Here is a 21,559-nt window from a genome sequence, read left to right as displayed (position 1 = left end):
GGCCTGCTTTTGGCTAATGAGATGGTCAGTGTCTGGTTCCATATTTGTCAATGCTAGCCGTAACAAGTGATATGACGCGCTTCCGGAGCCCTGACGCGTGCGTCCCGCATCGCTGCGCTTTGTGGCGCCACCACATACAGCACACAGGATGCATCCTGTGCTCTCTCATTGACCACCAATGAAAGAGGTGCCCCTTCCGGAAGTGCGGCAGGGGCTGGATAAATGGCCTCAGGGGGCCGCATGTGGCCCGCTGGCCATAGTTTGGGGACCCCTGCTCTAGCGCCTGGGGCAGAGGCCAATGAGCCATCCCCAGCGCCCGGGCCATCTTTGCTCCAATGGAGCCTTGGCTGCGGGAGGGGAAGAGAGAGACAGAGAGGAAGGAGAGGGGGAGGGGTGGAGAGGCAGATGGGCGCCTCTCCTGTGTGCCCTGGCCGGGAATCAAACCCTGGACTTCTGCACGCCAGGCCGACACTCTACCACTGAGCCAACCGGCCAGGGCCTAGCCGGTTTTTAAACACACACACACACACACACACACACACACACACACACACACACACAGTTTGTATCACCTTACAGGAGCCACTGTGAGCTGTGGGGACTGGGCACCACCACTAGTCAAGCAGTCCACTATCCCAATGTGTCTAAAATGAAATAGCACATCTCACATGTCTTGGATCTAAGTGTCACCTGAGGCCAGTGGACACCCACATGCTAAATCTGTAAATGCCGTGGGATAAAATGACAATAAATAGATAAAAATAAAAGCTTACTTAAAATTTTAATTTTGGGACATACCATTAAGAGGGCTGAATGAGCCAAAGCATAATGTTGGTTCTTTGTTGCTATTATGTGAACTATTTAATTAAAAATTTACTTCACACAGAATTTCAAAAGTTCTACATCAAATCATGGTTGCTTTACAGAAAAATCACATCAAATAAAGGATTTGTGAATGCCAACTTCTAAAATACCTAGCATCTCATGAGGGTCTGAGCATTCTGAACCTGACCAGCACAAAGCCAAGCTATGTGATTTAACTACTTTAGCATTCGGATAGAGTCCCAGTTACTAAAAATTTGGAAAAGTAAAGATAAGTTATCTGTATTAAAAAAATAAAACATTACCTCAGTATCAAAATCCATTAACAAAACAATTTTATCCTTGATAGAACTGAATTGATTATGCTTGTGAATCAACTGAAAAACATCCTTATGCCTTAATGTTAAGTATATTTCCAAAGCATTGCCATAGTTTTTGTCATAGGTGTACCTGGTAATAAAAAAATTTTTACATTAATGTTCATCAATACTAATTAAACACACTCATATACAAATTACGTTTTATGACATTAAAAATAAAAACATGCTGAAAGCAAAGTTAACAACTTGAAAACTCTACCCTGGGATTTAACTATATATGACCAATAAGTATTTCTTTCTCATAACAATAAAATTTTTCTTTTATAAACAGTCTCAAAATTTTTTTTATAGAAATTCATATACCAGACCAAAAAATATGATCTAGAATGAAGGAAATGCTTATTCTACTAGTAGAAAAGTCAGATCAAATCCTTACAAACAGTATCAGCTGATAAGTGAGTAATATTCCAAAAGCTTATTTATAAGGGGGCTATATAAAACTCACATGCGTTTCTTTATGGAAACCATGTTTTCACATTGCTTAATTCCCTATCTGACCCCTGAAAGCCACTGAACCTGAACTGCCCTGTGAGTCCAGGATTAGTACTAAAGAATTATCAGCTGCTGGTACACTACAGCAGCTAAGGAAAATCCAGAGAAAATGATGAGTGTTACAACTCAAAATGACACAAACACGACTGCCTCTGTGGGAAGTCTGAAATAGTCCTGAACTCTAGGCCATTCTGGCGGACCTCCCCTGGTCTTGGGTAATAGATGTAAGATGGGCAGGGGGTGGTGTGAGGTGGTGAGAGGGAAGGGGAGGCTGAAGTAGGAACACTTACTGAGACTGCTTGCAGCTTGCTTCTTTTTCCATGTGATCAAAGCTCTCTGAGGGCATAAGTATACCTTCTCTATCTCTGTATCACAGCCTTGAGCACAGAGCCTGAGTCAAAGTGCCCAATAAATATAATATCTCACTTAGATTCCATTTACTGAACCCTGAATCAATGCTCGGCATTGAACTTAGTTCTTGATTAGTTAAGCCTTAAAATCATCCTGTAAGGATTTGCTATCTGTGATCTTACAGATATAGAGTCTGAGGTTTGAGAGGCTGACTGACTTGCAGATCCAAGAATGACAAACCAGAGCCTCACAGGGAAACAGATTTGCCTAAATAATCCAAGACCCAGCACACTCCCCTCAAGGACCCACTGCCTCTACCAAGTGCTGCTGACTAGGACTCTTCTCCCTGGAGAACAGACTACATTATAGTTACAGTTACCTCTGAGTTGCTCATCGACGGTTTATGAAAGGTATTTACTAACAGCAAATATAGAAACGTGATATAAGAGGCTCATTCCATGTGTCCTCTCTATTCAGACTTTACCAGATCTCAAATATGAAAAACTTTCCAGACAGATTGATTTGGAAAAAAAAAGCAAAAATAATACTCACAATTCTGCCAGCGTCTGAAGTAAGGTCCTGTTCTGACTGTCTTTCTTTAGGTGTTCCCGAACTGCCTGAACTATTACCGAATTGTTGTATAGATCTCCAGGCCATTCTCGGATCAGCGTGGCAAAACCCTAACCAAGAGGAAAAAAGAAGAACATTCTTTAAATAAAGAATAATGCAGCCTGACCAGGCAGTGGCGCAGTGTATAGAGCATCAGACTGGAATACAGAGGACCCAGGTTTGAAACTCTGAGGTCACTGGCTTGAGCACAGGCTCACCAGCTTGAGTGTGGGGTCACTGGCTTGAGCATGGGATAATAGACATGACCCATGGTCATTGGCTTGAGCGTGGGATCATAGACATGACCCATGGTCTCTGGCTTGAGCCCAAGGTTGCTGGCTCAAGCAAGGGGTCACTTGTTCTGCTATAGCCCTCTGGGTCCAGGCACATATGAAAAAACAATCATTAAACAACTAAGATGTCACAGCGAAGAACTGATGTTTCTCCTCTCTCTCCCTTCCTGTCTGTCTGTCTCTATCTGTCCCTCTCTGACTCTCTCTCTGTCTCTGTCAAAAAAAAAAAAAAAAAGAATAATCCAAATTGTTTAAAGAATGACTAAAAGTGTTCATGTAAACAGACAAAATAACTTCAGGATGAAAACTTGGTACATAAACATACCAATTTTCAGATGGTGGGTTTGGGGGTGGCCAAGGGCTATAGAGAATCACTGCACACTAATGTCTGTTTACACTGCTGAGAAGTGGCGTCATCCACATCTGCTCCTCTGGGGTGAAATTACAAGTAAGAAAGGCCCCCTGGTCCCTCAGGGAAGTGCCCCTGCACAGACAGGTAGAGGTGTGACTGCTCTGTCTTCATTCTGGACTGACGGCAGCACTTGGGTGGCAGCTATAACAGCTTACAGAGGCTGTCCTGACCAGCTGCCCTCCCCACCATGATGCATGTGGGATTTGGCTGCCCAACCAGCACAACAGCACAAGTGCCTCATCCCACAGACGAACCGCCCAGCTACCTTCAACAAGTCACCATCTCTGTTCCTGCCACCGCACCACTAACCTAGTTTTGTTTGGGAATTTTGGCCTTTGGTTCGAGTCTTATCCCCAAGCTCTTACCTGACTATCAGTGGATCTCAAATTCTGTGTCTCTGATAAAAAACCCCCAGATCATCTGGATCCTGTTTCTTTCCCATGGATGATTCTTGACCCATATCCTGGGCAGCCTCTACCCTCCTGATTCCTGACTTTAGCCTTCAAGCTTTGTAACTCAGTACAGCAGTTTACTTACTGATCCTTCACAACTTTTCAGGAAAATAAACCTTATAATATATTCAAAAGATAGCAAACAGAAGTAAAAAGGTTCATATTACTGAAAAAAAAAATCATATTAATATTAAATAACCCAACCAATATTTTAACAAACTACTTTGAATGTTTAAATAATATTTAGAAATGAAAATATTGTGGTACAATTTGCTTCTGTAAAGTACTAGGATTTGATAAGAAGAAAATTCAAAAGAATCAGGAACATAGTCTCTTTATTAAAGTCTTACCCACTTTCTCCTAAAGCAGTGGTTCTCAACCTGTGGGTCAGAAAATACATATTTATTATACAATACATTTTTTAATAAAATATGTATTTCCAATGGCTTTAGGCGACCCCTCTGTTTTGGTCGTTCGACCCCCGCCGGGGTCGCGACCCACAGGTTGAGAACCACTGTCCTAAAGTGACCCCCAGGAAGAATGGCAAGAGACCACAACAACAGGCTACACATTTCCATCCAAACTGCAATCTCCCTACGTATGAGAATGACTGCAGTTTGACTTGAGAGAATTGGGAAGGGGCCTCACTAAGTAAAGAAGATATATTTTAAAAACCACTGAATCAGAATATTAAAATATTCTCTACACCAAAATGATAGTTTGGATAAAGTTTCTGTTCTATTAAGACTGGTCAATTTATAAAATTAAAACTCAAGCCTGACCAGGTGGTGGCACAGTGGATAGTCGGACTGGGATGTGGAGGACCCAGGTTCGAGACTCCGAGGTCACCAGCTTGAGTGTGGGCTCATCTGGTTTGAGCAAGGCTCACCAGCTTGGACCCAAGGTTGCTGGCTTGAGCAAGGGGTCACTCGGTCTGCTGTAGTCCCCCCGGTCAAGGCACATATGAGAAATCAATCAATGAACAACTAGGAACCGCAATGAAGAATTGATGTTTCTCATCTCTCTCCCTTCCTGTCTGTCTGTCCCTCTCTCTGACTCTGTCTCTCCCATAAAAAACAACACACAAAAAAACTCAAAAGATTTGCACCCAAATAACTGGCAGCTCTCAGTAGCCCTGAGACCAGGAATAATCTTATTCAGGGAAAGAAGGCATAGCTCTATTTTCTCTTTACCCTGTTTATGCAACAGCCTCACAGCAATACTGCCAACTTTCAAAACAAAACAGACAGACTTGTCATGTTGCGCGACAAAAGCATAATTCTAACATAAACTGCAATAAGCATTTATTACATATCCTGTTGGGCTTTTTCCTCCTTAATGGGCTTCATGCACCCTTGAATAAATGTGCTAAAAAATACTGATGAAACTAACCCTACAGCCATTATTATTAATTAGAAGACACAGTTATGAGGGAACTGTTATGATTGAGTGAGCACAGTCAGAGAATACCTCAGTACCCATAACAGTAAGTTAAAGATGAAAATATTCATTAAATGAAATGTCATGAAAACTGTCCCACTTTTCACATGCTTATACATTTCTGATTAATATTTTAAAACAAAGCTTAACTATGTATTTAAAATAATTCTGCTAGGTTGTTAATTAATGGGCAAAGCAATATGCATTTCAGTAGAAACCCCATACAAATATCTGTAAGTCATAAAGTACCATCACCTCCAAGAAAATAATATTATTTCATATCTTTTTAGGAAGTAAAGGAAATTAAGAAGTCAATATTTTCAAAGTACAGTTGTTTATTTTTAATCAGACCTTTACTGCTGTTTAACTGCATAAAATTTTCATCTACATAATATATGATCAAAAGTCTTACTACAAAACACTGATCAAATATGTGACAATTTAATTTAAAGTTAAACATGAAACTGAGAAAAACAAGCTAAATATAAATTATTTGTAAGAACTTATGACAATAAAAAATTGTTTATAACCTTCTTAGAAGGGACCAGAAAGATACCCAAAACATTCAGGAAAAAACATCTATAAGCTCTTAAGTTATTTAAGTCATGCTTATTTCCTTCAGTCTCAGTCAAAAGTCTTCCAAATATGAATCAAAAGGATCATTTTAACAAACAGCACAGAAATTAAAAGCCTCTTAGCCCTGGCTGGTTTGCTCAGTGGATATAATATCAGCCTTGCATGTGGACATCCCAGGTTGAGACCCCGGTCAGGTTACACACGAGAAGCAACCATCCGCTTCTCTTCCCCTCCCTTTTCTCTCTCTCTCTTGGCAGCCATGGCTCGACTGGTTCGAGCTTTCCCCAAGTGCTGAGGAAAGCTTGATGGAACCTCTGCCTCAGGCATTAAAAATAGCTCAGTTGCAAGCATGGCCTCAGATGGGCAGAGCATCAGCCCAAGACAGGGGTACCCGGGTAAATACTGGTCAGGGCACATGCACGAGTGTCTATCTCCCCTCCTATCAGTTAAAAAAAAAGAAAGAAAGAAAATAAATTAACAGCCTCTTGAAGAAGAATTGAATCATGTGAAAAACATTGTATCTGAATCAAAAAATAATAAAATTGATTTTTTATGGTTAAATTACATTAGTTTAAAAAGAAAACAAGTGTAATAAGCTGCAGTATTTCTAAATAAAGTGCACACTCTTTTCCATCATTTTCACAGAACACTTGTAATTCTCCTTTGGGATGATGTACAAAGAATATTTATGGTAGCCACTGTGTCTTTCCAGAGCACACTGGAAAGAAAAAGAAGTCCAGTATAAGTTTTTATACACTGAAGAAACCTTTCCCAATAATTAAGGGCAATAATGGTCTCTATTTAGATCTTAGAAAACATACTGCTCTAACTTATTATCTAACTGTTTAAAGTTCATTAATATAGTCTCCCTGGTCAGTCTGTGAGCCCAGTGAAGACTAGGATGGACTATATTTTTAAATTTCTCTAGCATCCAACTGAGTAGTCGGCCCAGTGCTAAGTGCATGGTAGGCTCCAAATAAAGGTATGCTAAAATGCCTTTGAATGAAAACGAAATAAATAGGAACCATAGCCACATTTGTTGGTATATCTAGCATAAATAACAGAAACTATTATCATATAATCTTCTGTACAGATTCAGAAAGGAATAAATTCATGCTAATAAGAGAAAAAGATGAGAAAATACTGCCTCTATTAGTATGTATGATTATTAAAAAAGTATTTTGTTCAAGTTGAATTCATGCTAAAGCACCTAATTTCTTCCTATGAGAATACAGGATCATAGAATTAAGGGACTGGACAGGTCACGCAGGCATCAGGAAGCCTGCATCTTACTCATCCAGGAATAGCTGGTTGACTACATTTAACTGGCCAGATACTTGAGTTTCCAGGGTAAGGGATCACTATCTCCAAAGTCCCTTTAGATCTTCAGATGTAAAGATCACCTTAGAGTTGAAACAGTGTTTGCAATATTACTGCCCTTTAAATTGAATCAGGTGGTTAAAGGTATATTAAGGTGTTTAGGACCTTCAAAAACACAGGCGCTCCTTTCTCACTCCCCCTCTAGTCTGCCTCTTTCTACGTCTGTATATTAATCACTGGCAAGTCACCTCACATTCTTGCGGGAAAGAAGAAAGTTGTAAGTAAGGTTTTCCTTATCTTTAAACCTAACACCAAAATTTAAAAAAAGGCAATGACAACCTGCACTATTACTGTGAGACACCACAAAATGACTTCTCCCTAGGTTAGGGCCCTAAACTTAGAGGACTGAAGATGAGGCCACTTTTATCACTAGAAGTTGGCCCAAAGCTAGAGAAATGTTCCATCTCCTTGTTTCTGATCTTCCTAGCTCCAGTCACAGCTCTGGAAAAGGGCTCCCAGCCCGGTCTAGAAGCTGCCCAACAGAAATCTCATCTTTCCATCCTAACAAGATGGGGAACTCAGCTAAGTCTCAGCCACAACATCCAGCATGTTATATAGCAATGTATCGTTATATCAGAGTTTGTCAGCCTCACTACTGCTGACACCTGAGATCTAGCCTGTGCACTGTGAAATGTTTAACAGCATTCCTGCTGGCCTCTGCCCATTTAATGACATTCTAGTTGTCCCAGTAGGAATAATCAAAAATGTCTCCATTGTCAAATGTCCCCGCGGGACAAAACCAGCCACTACTGAGAACCACTCCTTTACATATTAGGATGTGAATGTGAGTGGTTGCTGGAGGGTCATCCATCATCCCACTCACATCTGTACGCTGGGTGCCAGTGAGGAGCCACTGCGCCACTTCACCAGCAGGTGTTGTAAAGTACCAAAAACTACAGAATTAATATTAATATTTTAAGAGGCTTGAAAACATTTTATTAATTTGGGTTAAGGTGTGCAGAGAACCTTTGAGAATAATTTCTGTACTGTGATTGGCATAAAACCAGGATGGCCCATGGCATTGTATTATAAATGCAAAGGGAAGAAAAACATGGATTCCCAGACATTCCACCACACTTCTGGGGTAAGGGGTGAATGGCTAGCCAGATGCAGAAAGAGAAAAGCCAAAATAAACCTTTTCTTATAGCAATGAGCCATTTGCAGGCAATTTTCCCCATGGAAACTACCTCTCCTATGTAAATGCATGTGGTTAATACGTGTGACTCTGGACAGAGAGATGGCAGATAAACACTAGAAAATATAGGAATGTCTTTAATATGTAAAGAGACATCTTTCTACCATTGTGTTGACTTATAAATTTTATTTTCTCCAAAATGATGTATGGCTTGCAAATTGAACATGGTCCTATCATGTTAAAGGACATATGACTATAACCAATAGTGGTAAAGGACACCTAATTGCAATTTTTGCTTCTGTACTTCCCACTTACAAAATTATAAAAACTAGGTAGAACAAAGGGCCGGCACGCTCTCCCTCAGATTTCTGTTAGAGTTGCCGCCGCTTGGCCAAGCTAGACAATAAAGCTTTGATGTGCAATCGACGGATTTTGTTCGTGTCTTCAACATGTCAAGTCCCTCTGGATTAGGCTTAATAGCCAGCACGTTCCTGGAGTATAGCAGACATTAAACGGATACTTTCTGAAAAAATGTGCGTTAAATTAACAGACTTTAAAAATAATAATCCATTTTGAGTGCATGCAAACGGCAAACTTAAATTACAATAGAGGCTGCTATTTATTAAATATATGGCCTTGGGCAAGTTATTTAGTTTCTTTATTCTTTAGTTTTCTCATCTGTAAAATTGGGTATTACTATTTATAGTGTTGTTGGGAATATACGATCACAATTTGCATGTAAGCGTGCAGAGTGTATAGTAGATAAGCAATTTATGTACTGCCTTTCTCCTTAATCAATAAGCAGACAAACAGATCATTTTCAATCCCTTCCCCCACCCCTGCACCCACAATTTCTCTTTAATTCCCCTTTGGCAAATTTAGTTCTGAGTCTCATGGTCAAGAAAAGTTCCGATTTCTTTAGGGGCAGCATAAACTTCAGCAGCTGTTATTCTACTTATGAAATTCCCAAATGCACTTTGTCCCCTTTCCTATTAACACAACACAGTAGCTCTAAGGAATTCTCCAAAAGGTATATGGATTAGAGATTTTCACCATCTACATAATCTAAACATTGGTTATCACTGGAGTTTACCTTGGTTTCATCTACCACACAAACTGTAAATTAGTTAACTTTAAACCAGTTGTCCATTTTATTATTTTTCTAAATTTATTAACATTTCCCATTGAGAACAAGTAATTATGATCGTGCCTGAATGCCATACCTCATAATCACTTTCCAAAAATTCGTGTAAGATCATTTCATAGATAAATGGTTTCAGAACTGGATCCCCTCTTGGCAAATAAGGACTAATAGCCTAGGGAAGAAAAAAAAGGGAGGGGGTAGGCCTTTAAAAAGTGGTAAAACAAAACTCAAATTATGCAGAAAACATGAACGTATATTTTCAATTTTAAAATTTAAGGCAAAAAAGTACTTTGGGAAATTATTATGAAGAGAAAAGTTTCAAATAAACTCTACTTTCTTAGAACAAATGACAATATTTCTAAAAAATAATCTATGTATGTATGAATTAATTAAAAAAATTGCCTAGCTTAACTTGCATCTTTCTCTTCTTCCTGGTGATTCAATGAAAATCTAAATAATAAGAGGGAGAGGTCACAGAGGTGATAGAAGTTAATCTCTTAAGTAATCAAATTGTATAGATCATCTATTCCATTTTCTTTCCTTCAACTGGAATATATCAAGCTTTTAAAACTCAAAATCATCTTTTGAAAGGTATTGGAGATTACATAGAAAAAGGTGAATTAGAAGTTCTAATAAAAACAGTGTTTTGAGCTATTAAGCATGGAGAAATTGGTATAATCTGATGTCATAAACACACTGAAAGGAAAAAGACAAATTTGGAAAGGAAACTGATTCACATTAATTTGAGTGATCTTTATCAGCCATATATACACAGAGAAATGACCATCACACAATTCCAACACAGAAATTCTAAACAGAGTCTGAGTTAGGTAGCCATTTTGGTAAACATGAACACAGGACTCAGTAGCTTCCTCCAGGAGCAGCCCAATAAACACCACGAGAAGTGTCCTTTGGTGCTTCCCAGGAAGAGAACATTTACCGGGATGAACAGCTAAACAACTGGGAATTTTTAAAAGCATGTTCATAATACTAAGAGTGCAGTGAAAAGGTCCACACATATGGAAAAGTTTTTAAAGATACGTTTTAAACAAATATAAGAATACCACATTTATTTGATAATGTGCACCATGTTGAAAAATAAGAAAAATTAAGTATCAAAATTATTTATTGGACTACATAGTATAATTTTCCATTTATTTTCCAGTAAGTAAAATACTATTTTATTGTAAAAAGCATTGCCTGACTAGGCAGTGGCGCAGTGGATAGAGCACTGGACTACGATGTGGAGGACCCAGGTTCGAGACCCTGAGGTCGCCAACTTGAGCGCAGACTCATCTGGTTTGAGCAAGGCTCACCAGCTTGAGCCCAAGGTCGCAAGGGGTCACTCGCTCTGCTGTAGCCCCCTGGTCAAGGCACATATGAGAAATCAATCAATGAACAACTAAGGAACCACAACAAAGAATTGATGTTTCTCATCTCTCTCCTTTCCTGTCTGTCTGTCCCTATCCGTCCCTCTCTCTGACTCTCTTTGTCTTTGTCACAAAAAAAAAGCATTAATCTTAAGTAAATTTGAAAAAAAAAACCAAACCCAACAACATCATGCTTTAGAATCTACTGGATGAGACTATACAATGTTTTCTACATTCATTAAGAACATGAAAACTTCATCTGAACACAGAACTGGAAGGAGATATGAAAGTGAATACATCAATCATGTAATATACTGTATTATATATGTGTATATTTTATACATATGAAATATAAGCCAGGTTTATGTTTTGAAACTAATTTCTAACAGTTTGATTTTTCCTCCTAGCTGAGATAATACTCACTTCCCAATAAAGAACCGAGTGCGATTGTCTTAATTTTATTTCCATCTCAATAAAGACATATGTAACTTTATTGTGCTTTGCTTTTTAGTGCAGAGATACTGCTCTTTTGTTTTTTTACAAATTGAAGGTTTGTAGCAGCCCTGCATGGAGCAAGTCTATTTTTTTTTAATTCATTTTAGAAAGGAGAGAGAGAGAGGAGAGAGAAAGAGAGAGAAGGGGGGAGGAGCAGGAAGCATCAACTCCCATATGTGCCTTGACCAGGCAAGCCCAGGGTTTCGAACCGGCGACCTCAGCACTTCTAGGTCAATGCTTTATCCACTGCACCACCACAGGTCAGGCCTGGAGCAAGTCTATTGATACCATTTTTCCAACAGGTTCAGATGGTGGTTAGCATTTTTTAGCAATAGTGCATATTTTAATTATGTACACCGCTTTTGTTTTTTTTATAGATACAATGCTATTTCACATTTAACAGATTATAGTATAGTGTAAACAACTTTTATATGCACTGGGAAATAAATTCATGTGACTCACTTTATTGAGATGTTTGCTTTATTGTGCTTGTCTGAAACCTCACCCACAATCTCCTGGAGGCATACCTAACTTAATATATTACACACAAAAATTAAGAGTTGCCTGACCAAGTACTAGCGCAGTGAATAGAGCATTGGCCTGGGACAATAAGGACCCAGGTTCGAAACCCTGAGGTCACTGGCCTGAGCACAGGTGCATCAGGCTTGAGTGAGGGCTCACCACCTTGAGCACGGGGTCACCAGCTCGAATGTGGGATCGCAGACATGACCTCATGGTCGCTGGCTTGAGGAAGTGGTCACTGGCTCCACTTGAGCCCCTCCTCCCCCAGTCAAGGCACATATGAGAAAGTAATCAATAAACAACTAAGGTGCTACAACTCTGAGTTGATATTTCTCATCTCTCTCCCTTCCTGTCTGTCCCTGTCTGTCCGTCTCTCCAAAAAATAACAATTAAAAAATTAAAAATTAAGAGTTAAAAATAAAGTAATGCTTACCTTAAGCTGTCCAATTTCTTTAAATTTATAAACTTCATATTCCCAGAGGGCTACATTTTTCCCAAGAATTTTCTGGCATTTGCTGGCAATAAAATAATCCCAGAGAGAAAGGAAGTTTACATAAAAAAAATAAAAATAAACAGAATAAGTAGCCATTTCCCATAGGGTTTTTAGATAATCATCTCAGAGTTTTGACAAATTTCTATCTCAAGTGCCACTGGTACCCACTCAAGTGTTGCTGGTACCCACTAGTTTGTGTATACAGGATTGATGAAAACCATAAAATTAATAAAAACTACTTATAAATAAAGATGAAAACCTCTCAGAAGACAACACTTAGGGGTATTTCCCATGACTTTTCCCTTCTGAGTTTCCTTTTTATCCAGATGAGCAATGCCGATCTGGGGACCCTTGTTACATTAAAGAAATGTGATCATATCCAGAAATGCCAATTAAAACCACTTCTGGCCCTGGCTGGTTAGCTCAGTGGTAGAGCGTTGGCCTGGCGTGCGGGAGTCCCGGGTTCAATTCCCGGCCAGGGCACACAGGAGAAGCGCCCATCTGCTTCTCCACCCCTCCCCCTCTCCTTCCTCTCTGTCTCCCTCTTCCCCTCCCGCAGCCAAGGCTCCATTGGAGCAAAGTTTGCCCGGGCGCTGAGGATGGCTCTGTGGCCTCTCTGCCTCAGGCGCTAGAAGGCTCTGATTGCGGCAGAGCAACGCCCCAGATGGGCAGAGAGCATCGCCCCCTGGAGGGTATGCCAGGTGGATCCCGGTCAGGAGCATGCGGGAGTCTGTCTGACTGCCTCCCCATTTCCAACTTCAGAAAAATACAAAAAAAAACCCCCAAAAAAAACCCCCAAACCACTTCTTGAATGGCTTTAAATAATGGACTACAAAATTAGACTTAATCCTGTCATACTATATAATCTGGAAACATGTTCACCTATAAATACAACCTCACTCAATTCACACATCAAAGAAACATACTTCCCCAAATCTCAGGGAATGAATAGTAAGCCTGAAGCCATCTTCCCAGTCTGCCACCTACACGTACACGTGTCCTGCAGAAGGGACACACCCACATGACCAACTTTGCAAACCAGGAGCCTGGGGTCTGATCACTGGCATTTAATTGCCACCCTCTTACTGAGAGACAATTCTGCTTGAGTTGTGAGCAGAGGCACTGGCTGTCTTCTCTATCTTCTCAAGGATGCTTGCTTAATGAAAAGCCCTGATAATGAGAGGACCCATACAGTGCTTCCCTTCAGAGCAAAGGGCAGATTTGTTTTCTGTCCAGTATAATAAAAAACATTCCTCTAGGGCCAGGGAAAGGCAAGCTTACTGCTCATCACAAAAGACTCAAGATACCCTAAGTTCAGAGTCCCCATCCTGTCACAAGCCACTGCTTACGTAGTATTTCCTGGGCCATGGATTCTGGCACAAGTGCCGGCACTCTGGCTGCTATATTGCTGAGTCACCCCTGAAACTGTGACCCGCTAACTTGTGAGCTTATAAAAAGGATAAAAATCTCAAATTCCTCATGGTTTTTGACACCTCTCTCATTAAATAATGAGAAAAATATTTGATGAAAATGAGATGGCAGGTAAATAATACGTATCAATTTGTTCTATTACTAGTCAAAAATTATTTGTCAGAAATATTTTTAAAAATGTCACTGCAGAGAATGGCTTCTTTTTACTGTTAATACTAATTCTATATATATTAACAAGTAAATGTCGTTATTACCGTGCTGCCATGTCATAGTCTCCTCTTTCCATGAGGTGGTTTATATATGCCAATCCAATGTCCTAGAGAAAAGTAAATGAAGAAACTTCATCATTAACTGAACACTGAGGAGGCCATGACATTAGGTTCCTGCCAGCACTACTGATGGGAATCTATTTATGTATCTTAGTTTGCTTTATGTCACTCTGCTTTTTTATGCATATTTCCCTCCTAATCATATTTAAATATATTTGTATTTTCACAATTGTTAGAATTCACAATTTAAACAATTAAATGTTACTATTTCAAAGCCTTCTAATCCATCCCCTTTTAAGAGATTTTCTTAGAAGAAATCTCCAAATATTAAAAACATGATCCAATATTGTGTTATCATTGGATATAAAATTGTTTCTTGTGCTTTCATCTGTAAAATGTGAGCTACCCATCTCCTCTATATCAAGTCTGAAAAAATGGTAAGAAAAATAAAGTGTCAGAACAGCATATTAAAGGGAAATATTAAAGTTAATATTAGAGTGAAAATGAGCTCAGAAAAATATGTAACTCAAACTCATGAGTTTACAGATGAGGAAGCTGAGCCTCAAAGTAGAAACGACTGGATTCCGAGTTTTCATGCTCATGCACCTCCCCGTCTTGGTTCTGAAAGGGCTTGGGCAGCCTGTGGTGGCAGAGACATGCTGCCCTTGTCTGACCTCCCATGACTCCCCTTGTAAGGTTCATTCTCACTTAAAAGCATCTGCATGAGAGCTTACACTCAGAACACAAACAAGACTTGGAATTTAAGGTCTACTTTATGTATAAAGAAGTTTTTGTGGAATTTCTTCCTGGTGACAATACTGACAGGAGGTTGTTTCTCGTACTGCCTGCCTGGTCATGGAATTACACTGTGCCAAGATGAAAAGCCTGTGCATAACCAACACATAGGACCAGCCCACTCCGACAGGGAGGGGAAATACCCACAATTCTCAGTTTATTATATTTTTAGTTTAATGACTGCTATGTAGGAAATCATATTTCAAATCTACAGAACTATAGAGAGAAGAAAGGGTGCTTAAATTTATTTCTCTGAAAACATGTCACAATATCAAAGGAGAGTCTTTCTGCCCAGGTTACAGAAGAGAATGTCTTCTTTGTAATACCAATTTCTGCACCTTCCTCCTCAGGTCATGTCCCCTTCCCCATGTGGAATTTATTTTGTCATCATCCTCTTTCCAGTACACCTTGAACTTCAACCCAATGTTATCTCTATCCTCTTACTAATTCTCCTTCTATACTCCTATCCTCCTTGCAGTCTCCTTCTCTCCTCCTTCACACTCTTCTCTCTCTCTCCCCGTCTCTCAGTGAATGGCAACACCATCCACCAGCAGCCCAAGCCTCAAAGCCTGGGAGTCAGTCTACATTTCTCACTCTCACTTCCCTGTGCACAGAGAGCCAGTTAGCAAACGCCAGGTCTAGCGACCTTGTCTCCTATCTATCTTCGCCAATCCATCCCTATCAACTCTGCAGGCCCCATATCTTCCCCTCCACACCAAAAAGGGAATCATACTGCAGCTGGCTTCCTCTGGCCCCCATCTGCGAAAGGGAAGCTTTCTAACAAGCAAATGTGGTATGGCACTGAAAACTTAAACTGCCTTCTAGAGACTCCAAGACAGAGCCAAGCTCCTGATTGCAATGGCCCTTCAGGATGGGACTCTTCCTATGTAAGACACAAGTGCTTCACGTAACTAAGAGGACCACGCAGTTTCTCTATGCTGCACCATCACATGTACTATTGGCTGGAATGCCTTCTGCTCCTTATTCTCCACGATTCTGAATGGGGGGGAAAAGGATACTCTGTTTCTTTCCATTTAGTTCCTGAATTACTTTGGGGATTAGGCTTTTATGTGGAGTTTTACAGATAAGTTCAAGGTGGAGGATGTGTAGGGAAAAGAAATTTGTGCTGAAAACCAAGGAGCTATAAAAGACTAAGTTTCCAGTTTTCACCTGGAAACGAGTCTCAGGCTGGACAGTCTCTCAAGATCCTTCATATCCAGAGGGTAAGATCTCCTTTCGGCTTTCCTTCTGCACATTCACTGTCACAGTTAGCAAAGAAATAGGCTTTGTAGTCACTATATTTTTCCAGAGTCCAAATGTAGTAAAAATGTGTGTGATGGCTGGATTAGTCAAAATCAATTGAGTCTTTGGTACAGTTTGTGATAATGTGATTTTACCTATGATTTAAGAAAACATCCCCACACATAACTGGAACACTTTGTATTTAAAGTGTATTTCAAAAATCCAGTTTCCAAATTACTTAAAACTACCTCCTGCCAGGTGTTCACAAGTTTCTTGTTCACAAGCAGAAACTGACTTATTAAAATGAAATATTTTGATCTTACAGGTTAGAAAATTAGTTTGAAATAAATTCTCAAAAGGTGGGAAGAATCAGTTCTTTTCAAATTATTTTCAGTCTCATTATAATTTATTGAAAAGTAAAGTTATACTTCAAATAATGAAATTACACACTTACCAGAATCTTATGTCTTTTAATGTTCTTTTGGCTGATTTCAGCTGCCATCAAAGCTTCCTACATTTACACAAGGATGAAACAGGAGTAGAGAAGGAGAAACAGTGGGAGAGAGTAGGCGAGGTAAGAGGTTTGAACATTACATTTGTTATGTTAAAGCTCTGGACTGCATAAAGGAAGCCCCATTTTCCCATGGCTTTTGCTTCAAGCACAGAAATTTCTAATGTAATGGCTGAATGAACCTTACTGCATTCAAACTCAAAAGAAATCAACCAAAATGAAGACTTCTCTTATTTCCATTTGAATTCATTTCTACATTAGGGTATTCTAATCATTTTTCAGACAGAAATCAAAATATAGCAAAATCTCCCAGGTTCAAACAAACAAAAAATTAATTTGTCATTCTAAATCTGTATGATGTATATTATTGACAAAGGGATACTTTTTCTTTATGAAACATAAAAAGTAAACTATATGCATATGCTTAGGTATATCTACAAATAAGATTTTTTAAATCTCTGATTTTTTATTCTGGAAAGTTTACAATTATTATTTTAACACAAGTATTTAAAACATAGAATTATTTCTTTAAGAAACTGCTGGCACTAGAGTAATATAAGATGACCCTGGTGCCAATGCCTAGGCTCTAAACAGTTTATAAATTAAAAACATTTTTTCCCCAAATCCTGCCAGGTGGTTACAAACTTAAAGCAATATATAAATGGATGGTTTTTAGTTTGTTTGCTTTTAGCTGATTAGTATTAAAGCCATCCAGAGAGTTTCTGTAACTAAACCAACACAAGAATGCCTTTCTGGCTATTAAAGTTAAAAAATGGTTTTTGGTTTATTTGTTTGTTTGACCATAATTGGTCATTATCTACTACAATTAGTCTGAACTAAGACTCTACGAAGTGGACACCATCAGTCCACCTGAATGCGTAGTTCAAACCATCCTAAGTGAACATTAATTTTCAAGATTTACATTTACATGTGAAATAAGGAATAGAGAAATAATTTCATGAAAATATCCAAATAGACAATACTGGAATCCTAGCTCTATTTTGTTTTCCTTGAGAAAGCACAAAATAAACACTTCAACAGGCTGGATCTAACCCACCCCCTTCGTCCGCTATCAACTCTTCCCCCATTGAACAGTAAGGCCAGTTAACCTCCTTGTGATCGTGATTCCCTCAGTTTCCAAAAGAACATTGGAAAGTTATTAAGCTCCAAAATATTTTTAGTTTAGGGCATTCTAATTCACCTACATGAAAGATTTATCACAAAACCTTTTATCCTCTCTATGCTACAGACGTGTCAATGCTTTCAAGAAAACAAAATCCAAACTACTTCATATTTCTTCTTCTCAAGGAGCCAGTCAATGTGGTCGTCTTGGTCTCGCTCCTTGGCTACTACGACATCTCTTGGACTCACGATGTAAAAGAGGGATTCCCCTTCCGAGTACTCTAGAGGTGAGAGAATAGAGGAACACCTCAGGTCACTCAACAGTAGGAACCTTGGCAGTGGTTTCAGGGGACTTGGTTAGGCAACCCAAGTTATAAAGTGAAAACAGAAAACTTGCCTACCTTTGGAACAAGTATGTTTGGTTCTGTTTAAAGGCAGGCATGGGACACAGTTGAGAATGACAGAATATATTCCACTGCTTTAAAAAGTATTTAAGGTGTAAAATTATTTGGAAGAAAAAAAGAAAGGAAATAGGAAGGGGGTGGGAACACCAAAAATATTTTTAAAAATAAGGTGGGTTTAAAATTCTGTGTTTGGCCCTGGCCGGTTGGCTCAGCGGTAGAGCGTCGGCCTGGCATGCGGGGGACCCGGGTTCGATTCCCGGCCAGGGCACATAGGAGAAACGCTCATTTGCTTCTCCACCCCCCCTCCTTCCTCTCTGTCTCTCTCTTCACCTCCTGCAGCCAAGGCTCCATTGGAGCAAAGATGGCCCGGGAGCTGGGGATGGCTCCTTGGCCTTTGCCCCAGGCGCTAGAGTGGCTCTGGTCGCGGCAGAGCGATGCCCCGGAGGAGCAGAGCATCGCCCCCTGGTGGGCAGAGCGTCGCCCCTGGTGGGCGTGCCAGGTGGATCCCGGTCGGGCGCATGCGGGAGTCTGTCTGACTGTCTCTCCCCGTTTCCAGCTTCAGAAAAATACAAAAAATAAAAAAATAAAATAAAATAAAATTCTGTGTTTAATACATTCTGACCTCAGCTAAAAGACAGTATTCAAAATTCTCCATGTTCACTGCATATTAGAATTCATGTACTGTATATAAATGTTACTTATGGCCATTTACAGCACTGTTCTATTTTTACAGAACAATCACACCCCACAGTCTGTAATAAACGTTTCCTCCTCATCAAGGTCAAGGCCATCTAAAGCATAAATGACAGATGCCCCAAACCCTGGGGATATAATCTGTCATTTCAGCATGTTGTGCACAACGCCAATTGTGAATGTTTCCTGCAGAATTCAATTATAAAACCTGTTCTGAGGGGTTTCTAAGTGTGCAGCCGAGTTTGCTCTGAGCAAAATACTTAGACTGGGCATTTTCGGCTGTGAATCACGTTTGCTTTTTGCCAAGTCCCAAATATACAATTTCTACATTTTTCAGCTGACTAGAGGTTTCACATAAGAAAACTCAAACATGTATAGAATATTTCTTCATTTCTTTTTGCTAAAATGAGAACTCAAAATACTAGCAAAAAAGGGACTAAGCATAAAAAAACAACGTATTTAGACACGGACAACAGTGTGGGGACTGGAGGAGGGAAACGTGGTGGGAGACGTGGAGGAGGCCACGGGGCAGGGAATAGCGATGGAGGAGACTTGACTTGGGGTGAACACAGTGCAGTGTACAGATGATACACTGTAGAACTGTGCACCTGAAAACTACATTTCCAACCAATGTCACTCCAATAAATTCAATCATTTTTTTAAAATGCCAATTCTTAGAAGTTTAAGAATGTGTTTTTCAAGGATATGGTTACACCCCAACACAGATGCCCCTGATACAACTAAACAGCAATGACTTTCCGTTTACTTCTGAGCAGTAACTAAGCATATTTGTTCATCAACTCAACAAATATTCGGTGAATGCCTAGTACGGGTGCAGCACTCTCCTGGTCTCTGAGCATTTGGTCACAAACTGAAAGATAAACTTCTCCGCCATCCCACAGCACACTGTTGAGAGGCACGAAGTTGAGAGTGATTAGAACTATGCTGCTCGACATCGACGTAAATTAGTTGTCACATGAAATCCTTCGACCAACAGAGCAAATATAAGAACAAAGAGCACAGAGCCTATTCCCCAGGGCCCTAGGGCATCTCTGGGCCGCGATGCCACAGCTGCAACAAGAGGCCTGCCCAGATGTTCTCTCAGATCCTTTCAGCACCTCCATTTACATTCCTGGTTTTGCTACTTGAGTGAGAGGGGAAATATCAATGTAAGACATCATCGGAGCCAGCCTGACTCACCTAAGTGATAATCTCTACATTCATTTTCCTGGAAACCTCTCAGGGTCAGTGCATCAGAAGAGATCTCTTCGCATGCCTCGGACAGTGGCTGGATAATGTCCAGCCTGGGCCTGGCGCAGTATTCTCTTTCCTAGGGCAAAAAAAGAGAGAAATGGCTCATTTTAATTACAGTTCTATACATTATACAAATTAACCTAATTAGCCATAATTAAATGCCTTGTTTTATTATTTCAGCAGATGTAAGCTCTTCTAACCATCTACCACAGACAGCCTCATAACTGTGTTTGATTTCCTGTCCTTTAGCCCAAGATACACAGGACAGATACTGCTGTGTTACGTCTGTAGCCCACCACCACAGTCCACAAAATCCATAGCCGGCACAGCCTCGGACAACTGTCACACCTTTTCCTCGCAAGTGTAAGAAAAACAAACAATGTTACCCAACCTGCTGCCTCTGTGGGTAAACTTACTGGGAATGCTCAAAGGCCAGCAGCTAAGAGCTCTGTCTACAGCAGGACGGGCTGAGATGATAGGAACATTCCCTATCTGTACTGCCCAACATCACCAACAGGAGTCGCAGGGGCCTCCTGAATACCAGAAATGGGACTACGGTGACTGAGAAATGGAGTTGTAAATTCTATTTAGCAATTTACATTTAGTTTTAAATTAATTTAAATGTAAACATATGGTTAGTGACTACAGTTTTGGACAGTGCAGTTCTGTATCAGGATAGAAGGAGAAAAGGTGATTGATTGAGGGCCTCTGACAGTTTCACTAACCTAGTATGATCATACAGAGATTATGCTCATAGAGTTCTTAAATTACCCCTTAGTAAGTATTACTGTTCCTAATATCACAGATGAAGAAAAATGAGGATCAAAAAGTTTACTAAGGTCAAAGTTATGTAGGTAAATGATAAAACTGGGATTTGTAGAAAAACTGAGACTTAGGGTAAACCATAGATTTCAAGTCAAGTTTGTTTTACCTTAAAGTTCATGCTTTTGGGGCATTCATACACAGGCTTGAAACAGACACCTGACTATTTTCCTAAGCAATATGGCTCAAAGCAGTGTGCCACTGGTGCAGAGAACACAGATGAACAATACAATGAAAGTCCATTACCACGCTCAACTCTCCAGTTCCCCAAATAAACAGTAAGCCCCAAATATTTCTCTGATCAATTTTGTTAGTTTAACTAAAAAGCAATTATGTTAGCTTTGTACTACATATACTGAAAACATTCCAAAAATAAATCAGCAACTATAAAAGATCAACTAGCAGAGAAAAAAATAAAAATAGTGAATACAGAGCATAATTTATCAGATATATGGGGAAATGAGAACTAATCTCAATTTTGAAAAAATGAGGAAAAAACAAAGATTTCAATATTTTAAAAAATTAACTGCAATAGGAAAGACAAAAGTAGCAAAATAGAAAAAAATATTTGAACCAAATAATATTAAAAGAAAACCATCTTGCTGGACTACATAAGGAGCTCCTTTACATGTGTAGGGTAACCATCAACA

General features: G+C 39.7%; 1 protein-coding gene across 1 annotated transcript in view; it reads right to left on the bottom strand.

Moving 5' to 3' along the window:
* Positions 1-21,559, bottom strand: part of VPS41 (VPS41 subunit of HOPS complex) — a 281,951-nt gene that overhangs the window by 79,516 nt on the left and 180,876 nt on the right. The window contains exons 12-19 of the mRNA XM_066272129.1: positions 20,034-20,163; positions 17,902-18,017; positions 16,558-16,614; positions 14,052-14,113; positions 12,307-12,388; positions 9,566-9,658; positions 2,598-2,725; positions 1,128-1,272 (exon numbers count right to left, since the gene is read on the bottom strand). Coding sequence (XP_066128226.1) covers positions 1,128-1,272; positions 2,598-2,725; positions 9,566-9,658; positions 12,307-12,388; positions 14,052-14,113; positions 16,558-16,614; positions 17,902-18,017; positions 20,034-20,163 — 813 coding nt within the window. The remainder of the gene's footprint in view (positions 1-1,127; positions 1,273-2,597; positions 2,726-9,565; positions 9,659-12,306; positions 12,389-14,051; positions 14,114-16,557; positions 16,615-17,901; positions 18,018-20,033; positions 20,164-21,559) is intronic.

This window comes from Saccopteryx bilineata, chromosome 4, assembly GCF_036850765.1.
Source record: "Saccopteryx bilineata isolate mSacBil1 chromosome 4, mSacBil1_pri_phased_curated, whole genome shotgun sequence".
Classification (NCBI taxonomy): domain Eukaryota; kingdom Metazoa; phylum Chordata; class Mammalia; order Chiroptera; family Emballonuridae; genus Saccopteryx; species Saccopteryx bilineata.
The sequence above is the reverse complement of the archived record's forward strand: the minus strand, read 5'-3'. Positions and strand labels throughout refer to the sequence as shown.